The sequence below is a fragment of the Phalaenopsis equestris genome, unplaced genomic scaffold, assembly GCF_001263595.1.
Source record: "Phalaenopsis equestris unplaced genomic scaffold, ASM126359v1 Scaffold000224, whole genome shotgun sequence".
Taxonomy (NCBI): domain Eukaryota; kingdom Viridiplantae; phylum Streptophyta; class Magnoliopsida; order Asparagales; family Orchidaceae; genus Phalaenopsis; species Phalaenopsis equestris.
In genome coordinates, this window is record NW_018164666.1 from 2,848,965 (window position 1) to 2,861,442 (window position 12,478).

At 34.1% G+C, this 12,478-nt stretch overlaps 1 protein-coding gene across 1 annotated transcript; it reads right to left on the bottom strand.

Moving 5' to 3' along the window:
• Positions 1-8,662: 8,662 nt before the first annotated feature.
• Positions 8,663-9,890, bottom strand: LOC110023439 (probable CCR4-associated factor 1 homolog 7). Its single transcript, XM_020722859.1, has 2 exons — positions 9,709-9,890; positions 8,663-9,559 (listed from the first exon to the last, which is right to left on the bottom strand). Exon 2 carries the CDS (start codon positions 9,541-9,543, stop codon positions 8,713-8,715), a length of 831 nt encoding a protein of 276 aa, XP_020578518.1. The 5' UTR covers positions 9,544-9,559; positions 9,709-9,890; the 3' UTR covers positions 8,663-8,712.
• Positions 9,891-12,478: the final 2,588 nt, after the last annotated feature.

A 12,478-nucleotide genomic window follows, 5' to 3' on the forward strand; every position in this document is an offset into this window, starting at 1 on the left:
TGTCATTTTATATGATAATTCCATATGTTGTCCTACGTATGTTATTTCATGTTTTGTTTCGTATGTTATTTCATGCTTAAAATAGAATATATATATATATAAGTCAGCCACCACCATTGTAGCATTATATATATATATATATATAACAAAAAACAAGGACGAGAACTTCTCAATAAACAAAAAAAAATCAAACTTCAAACAAAACAAACACAAAACTTAGAAAAACTCTGATTTCTAAACATGACTGACAAATCTAGGAACCAAGCAAAACATCAATCAAATATTGAAAATATTGAGCCTCAAATAAATATAACATACACCAAGATAAAGAACGAGAAAAGAAACTAAGTAGATCTGACGTGAACTTTAGGCTAGCTAACTTAGACACCAAACAAAGGGCCACACACTTACCCCAAGTTAGTCTGAGTATAGAAGCCTAGGTTAGTTTAGGTACCTAGTTAGTGCTAAGAACTAAGACATGCAAAATAACAAACCTACCCCTTGATACTAGAGGGAATACGTTAGAGTGAAGTAATCCATGATTACGGATGCAGTCATTTCAGACTGCTTAGAAGCTATGAATCCTCCATGCTTCGACAGTCAAGAAGGATTCTTGGTTATGATGATGGTTATAGTTGACAGATACTATTGTTTCCGCGACGACAAAAAACCATGGGCATCTTGACCGAGGGCATTATTCCCAAACTTTAGGTTATTCCACCTATAAAATTTCTTATAGAGTCTAGGGTTTCACTTCTTATCAAGAAATCCTTTCCTAATTGACTCTATCCTTAGCTTATGGTTTTCGACTATTCCATTTAGTCAAATCTAATATCTCATTTATATCTTTTTAACTTTACCTGATTAATTCAAACTCAACACTAGACCCCTTTCACCAAATCTTTCTTATATCTTGGGTCTTTCCCCTGAAATGTCATCATCGGATTGAAAGTCCCATTTCCCTTTTGGACATAATTCTTCCAATTTAGACCCTCATTTCAATTATGAAAGTTTGATATCCGACAATTTGATTCATCACATTAATCGAGAGTTTTCTTTCAGACTCACAGCTTTAAGGATTTAATTAACTACGAGTGCTTAACCTTGTAGGATACGAGACCCCATAAATAGAATAAACATTATCTTAAACCCATAAGGTAAGAGAAAAATCCCGGTTATGTGGATCCATAAATCCCAATAACTTTCCTCATCTGGATAATTGAATCCATTCTAAGGTACTGTTTCTATCTCTCAAGATAGAATATTTTTCTTCGAATGTCTTATCTGAACGTTTAAATAGAAGTCTTTCGAGAGTTGTGATGTCAAAGCAACCAACAAAAAAAATCCCCCATAGTGACAATCAGGAGCAATTATCCTCCTTATCCCTTTTTAGGCTTCTAAAAAGATATGGCAATCATATGGGTTTAGTTGCCTAAATCAAGCGATTAGCCTAAGATTCCATTTCTTCCTAAAGGATTGTAATAATCTAGAGGCAACATTCATATTCCCCTAAATTACCGTGTTTTAACCTAGTCATTCCACCAAGGTCTCTCCCAAAACATGAATTTCACGACAAGTTTTAACTAACTGGCCAGGCCGAAAGTGAACAAAGAAGTAAAGGTTAAAACATCACTTCATAAGAAATTTCATTAAATCACACAAGAGAATTCAAACTTGACATTCCTACATCGCCAATTCAAATGACAAAGGCTAATCTACTTACTAAACATGCTTGTAAACAATAACATTAGTATTTTATTGAAATGAAATAACATAGACAAGAGTTTAACAGATAAAACCCGATGAAAACACAAAAAAGTTTACAAACTTATCTCCTGTCCTCCAAATGATGTGATGAAATGTACGAGCACGATTGCACACTTTGAAACACTAAAAAATATCTCATCACTTTGCTCACTTCAATTGAATCCTTCTTCCTTGAGTTTCTCTCACTGTAGTACATCAAGATATTCATTAGTGTCCTCCTTCGTTCGGTCGATGGAGAATTTAAGGCTTGGTTAGAGAATCAGTGCCCGCAAACCTCTTCAACCATCAGAACACATGAACTAGGGCCTAGATGTTGGTATGTGGCACCTAGGCGTTGGTCACTAATGTCTAGACGTTGCAGCATGGTATCTACTTTTTGCCTTCTCAAGTTATGGTTTTAGGGCATTAGACGCCTACTATGTCAGGCACCTAGGCATTGAGGTTACGACACTTAGGCACTGCTATCACGACACCTACTTTCCGCCTTCTTTGTATTTTGAGACTAAAGGAAAGCTTACTGAACGCTCCTTCCTAGCACCTAAGAGCTGCTCCCCTCCTTAGCATGATTCATTGGTTCTGCAGCTCCGATAAATTTTCTTCCCTGAATCCCGCAAAACACATAACAAATGCCTTCCAAAAGCGTAAAATTAACAAAAAAACAAATTAAAATAGAACATAAGTAATTATATTTCCAATTCATGTCAACATTAAAGGCTTCAATACTTTTTTTTTACATTTTATTTACCTATTTAGGATATTCACGCATTTTCTTCTTTTAGAACTCATTTGTCAACAATCCAATCTATAAAGATATTGAGTAATGATCCATGACAAGTTGTTCCTATGAGCATCATTTTAACATAATTTCTATGAATCCAATCTACTTTCCTCCCCACGAAGAATTTCACTAATAAGGAAGCATTCCTAAAGAAAATGCAATTTTCTCCTTTCTTCAGGTGTTTCATATTGTTGTATAAATAGTTGGACCTATTCCTTCCTAGGAATCTTTCTTGTTCAAATATCAACAATGCTTCTCTTCAATTTTAAAGATTTCTAGCAAGCAAACATATTGCCGGAACACAGAACCTAAGGTCCCCTGCATCATTCATCTAGCCCTCCATTAGTCAATAAGGCCTTGCTCATTAAAATATGCTTATAACTTGTATCTAATTTGAACCAAAATCCTCAAAACCTTCGTGCAATTTAACTCTTACTTTGCTTTGTCATTACTTTCACTCGCTAAATGCAATTTTAATAGGTTCAATATTTTGTTCATATTGAAATGGTTAAGCCATCCCCTTCCTCCCTCTTTATCTATAGATAGGTAGACAGACAGACAGATCTAGACAAGCTAAACATGCTTGTCTTGGCTACAGATTCGATTAAATGGTTTTAAGCTAATATTGAGCCTAGTTTGGATAGAAGTGCAATCATATTGTTGAGACACCTAATAGTACCAAACCTGAAATGTCCATCTTACCTTTGCTAAAAGGATTTGTGCATTACCAAGCTATATTAGATTTGAAATATATCTACCAATATTAAATTTTTCATAGTTCAATGGTTCTGAAAGTTTCAAAATTTCATCAAGAGATTGTTTGAATGGGAGTGTTTGTAGTGTAAAATAAATCATATGCAGGAAATTTGTATTTTAAAGTGCTTGGTTGGAAGAAAAATAAATGCATAGTAACATTCTGAGGTATTTAAAATTTCTTAACTAGTGCATTTTCAATGTATTGAAATTCACCCAATTTGGGAGAATTCCAAATACATTGAAAATGTGAAGATTGGGCTCCTATCACCCACCACCGCCGTCCGCCTTGGCAATTGAACCACCATCCGCCACCTACCTCCAGTAATCACCATCCGCCACTATCACGGGCCTCTATCACCATCAGCCTGTGTTATGTTAAACTCAATATATATTTTAATCTCAAACAACCAACACAAAAAAAAATTAAACTCCTAATTTTCTTTTACAAATAACGAAACACCAACAATTTTTTCAAACATATGATTGTATTTTGAATTCTATGAAATTCAAAATATTTGCAGCAAAACAACCACTAATGCTAAGTGATACTTTATAGTCATCCCTATTTCGATACAAAATAAGGAAAGATAAGAAAACGAAGGGTGCAAAACAAAAGGTTAATTCAGATTAAAAGTAAGTTATAAAGTCTGTTCAGTTTAAAAATTAAGATATAAAGCTTTAAGATACAAAAGAATGTTAAATAATAACTGCCACTCTCAACAAAGATGGGCAACCATGCAAATATGTTGACCATGATCATAAAGCCATAACTTTACCCACAAAAGTAAAACAAGCAACATATTAGATTTTCAAAACACAACTATGTGAGACTGTAAAACCAGAGCTACAAAAAACATTACCAAACCGGCCTAAAGAACAATCAATAAGAATTTTTACAAACAAGAAAATATACATCATAGTCAAGAAAACATCATTTAACACAAAACGAAGAGGTTCTACGACAGTTACTAAAATGAGTAACAAACAAAATGGGAAGAAATTAATCAATATAAATGATTCTAGGGTCTAAAATTTTTAATGCGAATCTGGTATGCACAAAAATTAAATACAAGCAATTTATAAAACAAACATGCAAATTCCAGAAAAGCAAGTTGTAATCTCAATGAACATTTACTAAGAATGTTGAAAAATAGAAATTAGTTAAAAAGCAATTACAATAATAAATTTTGGCCATTAATGAAAATTAATCATATGAATTAAAGACCACAAAAAACAAATGTGGTAGAAATTTTGCAAACATGAAATGAATTAGATTGTATAAGATCTAAACATCAATCTCATTTTCAATCAAGATAAAGAAACATAACAGAAGGGGGGAAGAAAAAGAAAAATACATGGAAGATGGGTAAATTTCATACACCTCAAAATTTTTATCCAGCTAATGAATCAATATGCCAAAAAAGAAATGATTTACACATTCAAAGAATCTTTAATGTAAGCCATAGACTTCTTTTATCTACTTTAAAATTGATATTTATAAACCTAATTGCAGCACCAAATAGATAGGGCTGTCGAGATGAAAACTTTGAAGGAGAGCAGTAAAAAAGGGTCAAAACGTTTGACAAGCGTACAAATAGTTCCACGAGAACAAAGCCCTGAAGAATAGCAGTAGGAAGAAGTAGACAAGACGATCAAGAACAATCCATGAATAAAACCAACAAAAAATATTGAAGGAAAAACCTGAAAGGACACGTATAAAAATAATAAAAAAACATACAAGGAAAAGTCTTGTTGGAATCATTCATGTCAATAGCTAATAGCACACTATAGTGCATGGATCCCCCAAAGTCATACCATAGCAGCATTTATTTTAAAAATAGCAAAAACTAGTAAGAAGCCTGAATTATTTATTAATAACTCAACAATTAATGAAGAAAACAAAAAATACATGATGTAAGTATGCCGTAAGATAATTTAACTTCTACATGCATGAAAGTACATGAAAGATACAACAACAACAACAAAGCCTTAATCCCACTACGTGGGGTCGGCTATATGAATCCTTCTTTCCATTGCGTCCTATTTAGTGTCATATTTTCATTTAGTTCCGATAAATTAAGATCATTTTTTATACTAATGCCCCAAGTCTTCCTAGGCCTATCTATACCTTTCTTAACATTAGTCGAATCTAAAACATCTACTCTCCTAATCGGATCATCAGATGGTCGACGCTTACGTGGCCAAACCATCTAAGATGGCTTTCTCTAGTTTTCTCTGTCACAAGAGCTACACCAGCCCTATCACGGTATAGAAACAATTTGATTGGCAAATGAAACGATTAATGAAATGTAAATATTTTCAAGGAAATACAAAAATCCAAAACAAAAGTAATAATTTGTTTACAAATACCTTATTCATATTCAAAGATAAACGATTCATCCTCAAAATCATCACCGTGAACCATAATAGCCTCATCTTTCATAAAATAATGACAAAAATTCTCAAAGGAATATTGAGCTCAAAACATAAGAGTTTGTTTACAAATCCCGTATTCCAATTCCAATGAATCATCTTCCAAATAGTTCTCGTCATATAAACCAAATCTTCCTCATCATTAAAAACACCAACATACAAATATTCATCACCCTCATCATCTTCGATGAGCATAGCCTTTAAACAGAGCAAAATAGTGCAAGTTTATGGACTGTTTGTGCCTTGCAACAATAAAAAAGTATCTTATTCTGCATAATTGACAAGCATGAAGGGAACAAAAAATAAAATAGGAACCTAAATATAAAAAAGTCACCACAACCTCAAATTAGAGAAGCCACAAAATCACAATAGTTTCATATCAACATATGCGATGGAAGATATGGAATTCCACGCTTCCAAAATTGTCAAGTCATTAAGCAAGAATGTTTGCTTACTTGAGCTATTCCCATACTCTCTAGGTTCTTACTAAAGAAGTAAATTTTACCAATACTTCATAAATAGAAATCAAAGCTCTACTTTTGCCATTCCTATTACTTTCCTTTAATAAAATAAAATGGTGTCTATACCAGATTATTTAGTTTACATCTTATTTTCATAATATTTTTTATATCTTATAGTCATGATAATTTTTTATGGTAACCTTTAAAGAAATTCAAACCTCAATTGCCATGGTTTTAAATAAATAACCCATAATGATTTGAAATAAATATGCAAATAAAGTGTAAAATGAAAATTCCTTACAGCCATGAAAATGCTTCCCATTTTTCAAGAAAGCTCGGTGAATCAATACAAACAACTTGAGGATTGAAACAATTTAGACATTTTGAGAACCCAACATGTACAAGTTTAGAATTTGTTATTTTCAGTTTCTTCTTCTTTTATTTCTTTCAAATTCTTATTGAATATATGATTTCATTGCACACTTGCATCAATTTAGTATTAAAGCAAAATTTTTATATTTTTGTCATGTTTGCCTATGTTTCACTTTCTAGTCGTTTTGTTGTTGTTTTGCAAATGTTTTGCTGTTTTGTGTCCTGTTTTCAATGAAATTTTCATTGCTTTTTTTTTTTCTTCTTTTAGTTGTTTTCCTTATTTTCACAATTCTACACTTACTTGTGAGCAGTGCTCATCATGTTATCATTGTTTATAAACTCATTTTTATAAGCTGTAACTTTTCTCGAGTCCCAAATACATCACCTAAATAATAAAGCCTTATACAATCGCATCAAACACCAATACTAGCATATGTCCCACCTCACCCTACACCCAACCGCAGCGAAACAAAAGTAATATTATTTTCCTTTATGACAGCTCTAAATTTCCTCCAACATAGCCATTCTCCCTCACTTGTTTATAAGACAAATTTGAATTCATATTATAAATTTACATTCAAATTTGATTTCAAAGCTAGTTTATATTTTGAAAACTAATCTAAATTTTTTATTCAAATCAACAGTAACCTATACAAAATATGCCAATGTTAACTTGGTACGTGTTGCTAGCTAGCTAAGAGATTTTGACTAGAAATTCAACAAAACAATGATATATAATCTATCATCAACCACCCTATTTGACAATCAGGATCTTTTTTATGCCTTCGCATTTCAGATTTATTAGAAAGTACAAAATTTTAATGAAATTTCTAATCTTCATATGGATTAACATAAGTACAAAATTTTAATGAAATTTCTAATCTTCATATGGATTAACATAAAACAAGATCTTAGGGGGTAATTTACACTTTTGATTGTCATGTTGTTTTTTAAAATAGCTCCTTATGCTTTGTGTAAATGATAATTTAGAATTGGAACAAAATTTCATGCAACCTATATTATTGCTTCTTAGTATTTCTCAATGCTTTGAGGAATCAGCAAAAAGTGAATGAGAATTCAATAATTTATATGCTTTGATAATTCAATAAAAGGGGTATGAAGATTTGATATTTTATTAATTTAATTTTCTTTTTTAGAATTTTTTTCCTTGAACCTACAAATTTGTCCCCTTTGCGTCATATCTCGCAAGTGCAACAGACTCAATAGCAAAGGATGATGGCTTTCCCAAGACAAACAAATATAAGAGACAAATCGCTCTCCTTTAGCATCTAGTCATAGACATCTAGCTATGCATGATAAAAAAACCAAAGTAACAAATATTATCAGACTTCAATAGTGGCAATGAAAACAGCAAAAATAAGTAGAAGCATTGTTGCATAATAACAAAAAAACGGCACAACTTTCCCAAGACAAACAAATGTAATGGTGAGCAAACAAAAATGTGAAACCTCAGTAATTAGGCAAAGATAAAACGGTCTCATCAATTAACCAAGCAATTACAAACATAGCACTACTTCAGAAAAAGAGAATATATACTATGCATGAAATCAGAATTGTAACGGGTTGTTATACAAAGTTAAAATCTTAACGTTATGCACCTTAAGCAAATATTGGAAATATCATTGCGCTAAAATGACTTCCTTCCAATTGCATAACCTCGTTACGATAAACAATATGCATTAAAATTATGCTTGAAAATAGAAATTTAACAATGAAACTCCAAGCCTTGAATCAGATATTGTAAAGCCCTTCTACAACAGGTAGAAGAAATTGCGGATGAAATGATTACTAGCTGCAAATATCTTGAGAAAGGAACAACTTTGAGTGATAATATCAGCATAAATCAAAGCACAAAAAAAAAGCATGCTCAACAAAAGTACGACTTAAACTAGATAACATTTTGTTTCAAGGAACCAGCAATAGATATCGAGCGAGGTAGAACAGAGCTATCTTTCTTAATCTACAAAATCATCGTAAACACAGCACATGCATGAAATGAAAGAAAAAGAAGTAGCAAGAAAGCATCAAAGCAGCAGCTAATACTCAAAACAAAAATAAAGAAAGAGAGACCCGCAACTTTGTTTCAAATTTCAATATTATTTTATTTATTGTTTAATCATTTTGTCATCGAGTAACAGCTTTCGAGTCCTTATCTACACCAAGGCCATACAACACACCAGCATATTTCTCAGTCAATCCGCTGAAGTAGATCTCCCTGAGCTTCCAGAAGGCGCGAGAGGTGAGGAGGCTGTCAGATCCAGCTTGATGGGAGACCCCAACCCTCCGCAAACCAAGCAGCTGGGCAAGCGTGTTGAGCCCACCATGAAGACCGTTGCAAAACTTCATGAGATGCTTGACGTCATATAGAGTCGGGAAGAAGATATTTATGAGTTCGAAAAACCCTGCCTGGGTGTCAGGGAGTTTTTTGCAAGTGAGCAGCTTTAGGAGGTAGCCAAAGTCATGGCCGCAGTGGAAGGCTATCCAGTGCACGTCCTCATTCAGAACGACGCCAGAGGACATGAAAAGCTCACCAAATCGAAGGGTATCAATACCCAGCTCCTTATTCTTCTTGAAGTCGATTCCCGATCGGCGTAGGAGCTCAATAGAGTCGGCGGCGTAAATGTCGCACTGGACGTCGAACTCGCGGAAATTGAACTGCCAGATGCAGCCAAATCCCGTGTTGCAGGTGGGGAGATTGCCGCGCTCGTCAGAGAAAGTAAGCCCGAGCTGGATCAGCTTCAACATATTGACATTATCCCTGAGCACCGCGTAGTTGCAGTCGGAGAGCGACTTGAAAGGTCCCAACGGCCGGCACACAATCCCCGGAAACTCCGTATCCATTGCAACAAAAGGGAAGTCGTCCACAATCTCCCGGATAATAGCAAACTCTTGCATCAGATTGTCATCCCACACCTCTCGAATTTGAACGTTATCATTCTTAGGGGCCGCTGACATCTCTGAGACATGCGAGCTGCAAACATTGAACCAAGAAAACCCTCAATTACCATTTCTAGACCATCAAATGAACCGCCCCACGAAGAACAAATCCCCCAATCATACAAATTCGAAATCGCCCTAACGATGGAGTGGAAGAACACGGAAAAAAAAAACATATCTGACCTGGGGAGGATGAGATCGAAATGCGGGGACGACAGGCCGAATAGGTTTCCGAAAAAGGCAAAGGATTTTTATGGCTTCCAGGAGAAAAATGGCAACAGCGAACATGTATATAAAGAAGCTTTGTAGGGTTTGAAAATTTCTGGGGGCGAAAGAGGCGGTGACTCAACAGTGGTTTGGCCCGGCGCCAGATCCGCATTTGGAGAGTTAATAAAAATAAATAAAATAAATTAAAATAATAATGATGGGGAATTTTACTTTTTTTATAAATAATAATTTTACAATTTCAAGGCTTTTTCTAAGGGGGGAAGGCGGTGGGGGAGTCCAACGTGACGTGCGCCACCAAGAACTGGCTGAATTGTTCTATAATTTAGGTAAAATAGTTAAAAATTATGAAGGAGTGAATTATACTTTATAAACCTAGGGATAATTATGTAGAGGTCATCCCAAACAATGATATTTACAAATAAATCATCAAGGTGATTTTTTTGCTTCATCAGGTATGATTGTTGCATTTGTTGCCATTTTGGTTGTTGTTAGGTTGTTGTTATGTCGCTAGAACAATTGCTATGGTGGATACTTTGTATTTGTTGGTTGTATTGTGTTAATAGACTGATGTTGTCTCCATCACAATCTTTATGTAATTCTTGATATTTGTGATTTTTGATGTGATATGGATTCAGATGACTTTTGTTTATTAGATTGATCCCTAATAGGATCATGATGTAATTTCAAAATTTTTCATGTTATTTTGTTATGAGATTTTTCTCTGTTTTAGCTTAGGTTTTGAATATGGCTCCTTGGAAAGGCACATTGATAGTTTATCCTTAGTTTTTGAAAATTTGAATATTCTGGACTCTGTGTTTGCATGTTTATGGATCTCTTAGAAAAGCTGAGGAAAACTCACATTTCTTCAAACTTTGGGGATTCAATCAAAAAGTTTCGCAGCTTATTTAAATTTTTTTTTCACTGTATTATCAATATCCTTTCAATTGTAGCTAGACAAAATTCTTAAATTATATTCTATTTATTGTGACAGTTTTTTAACTTTATTTTAGCACTTTCAACTCTATTTACCTATTGCTGTTTTTTTTTTCTTTTGAAACTTTTATCCTTTGTTTTTTTTTTGAGAAAATCATTGTATATTGAATCCTATTTTCAAAAGTTCTCTGTCTTTTATAGAATTTTCGTGTAATACTTTAACTGAGTAATGATATTAGCTAGTTATGATCCTCAACTTCCCAAACAACAACAACAATAAGCATTTATCACACTAAGTGGGGCAGGCTGCATAAATCCTTTTTCACCAGTCTTTTAGGACTTCTACTGCCTTTTTTAAGATCAAAATATAGTTATTTTAAAAGTATAGAGATATAAACACTTATTTAATTGCCTATGGATAAATTTTCCAAGGGATTTGTGCTGCTTCTTTTGGGTAAAATTTTAGCTCTATTTTATCACAGTCAACCCTATTTGATTAATGTTAATTTATTTTGGTTTTTCTTTCGAATTATTATTGTACAACAAAAAGGCCTTGGTGTAGATCTCACAGGGATCCAACGGTCCAGCAGAAGGAAGTATGATGAGGGAAGATCCCTTGTAAGGGGATCACGAGTCCGATCTAGCCGGTTGAGCTAAGCCAATCGAGTAAAAAAATTGATGTGAGGATGGTTGACTGGTACCAACCAAACAACCACCCGAAAGCTCACCGAGAGAGAGTTTGAATCTCCAACAAAGAAAAAGCTGACTAGATGCAGAAGTTTATCCCGTAAGAGAGCTAACTAGATGGAAGGGTTGGTTCCACAAAAGCATATTCGACCACCTAGTAGAAGTTTGAAGACTTCTCATTAGAAATATAATCCTAGAGTTAATCGAGCTAAGTCGATCAGGCTCTAAAGTTGTCCAAGCTCAACCGACTGAGCAAAAAAAATGACTAGATGATGAGTATTCATTTATAAACATCTAAAGTATCCAGTATAAGCACCATCCATATGAGGGTAAAAATGTTATAGCATTATTGTGCTAAATCCTCTATGAATAAAGAAAGCATTTAATGAAGAGGGTTGCATGGTTTTTACTATTTATTTTAAAAGTTGTACCTCTAGTATAGAACATATTTCTCTCTCCATCTACATTTCTACTCACTTCTCACGCTTTATTCCTTGGGTGTGATTTGCAAATAAAAATGGATTCAACATCATAAATAGTACGGTGAGTATGGATCATACCATAGATAAGAAGATAAGCAAACCAAGAAGAAGGATCTCACAAAAAAGAAGTTCAACAACAATATGGAGTGCACTTCAAAATTTGTAGCGGAGCAGAGCCAAGATTTAAAGGATCAAATGATGAAAAATGATCAGAGGCACGTTGACTCGGGAGAGGGATCCATCACCTTGACATGACGTGTTGGCACCAAATGACAGAAAATTTCCCCTGGGCTTTGAGAGAAAGGATGACACCCAATACCTTGGCAATGTTGGATCATCACTAGTCAATCACAACTGATTCTAGCACATAGAAGTGTCACATTAGGCAAAAAAAATTGCATTCTTCCGATAAATCCCTAACTTTGAACCCAAAAAATGATTCAAAATTCTGACACTTGAAACTTACAAAGGGCAGACTGACATGATCAACCACAATACTTCTTCTGAGTCAACTGAATGCCTTCTCTAGATCAATCAAATGCTAAAGTGCCAACACTTTTTACCGCGCTGAGGGACTCAACCCTCACTTGGTTCCATATATTACAACCTAAAATAATCACACC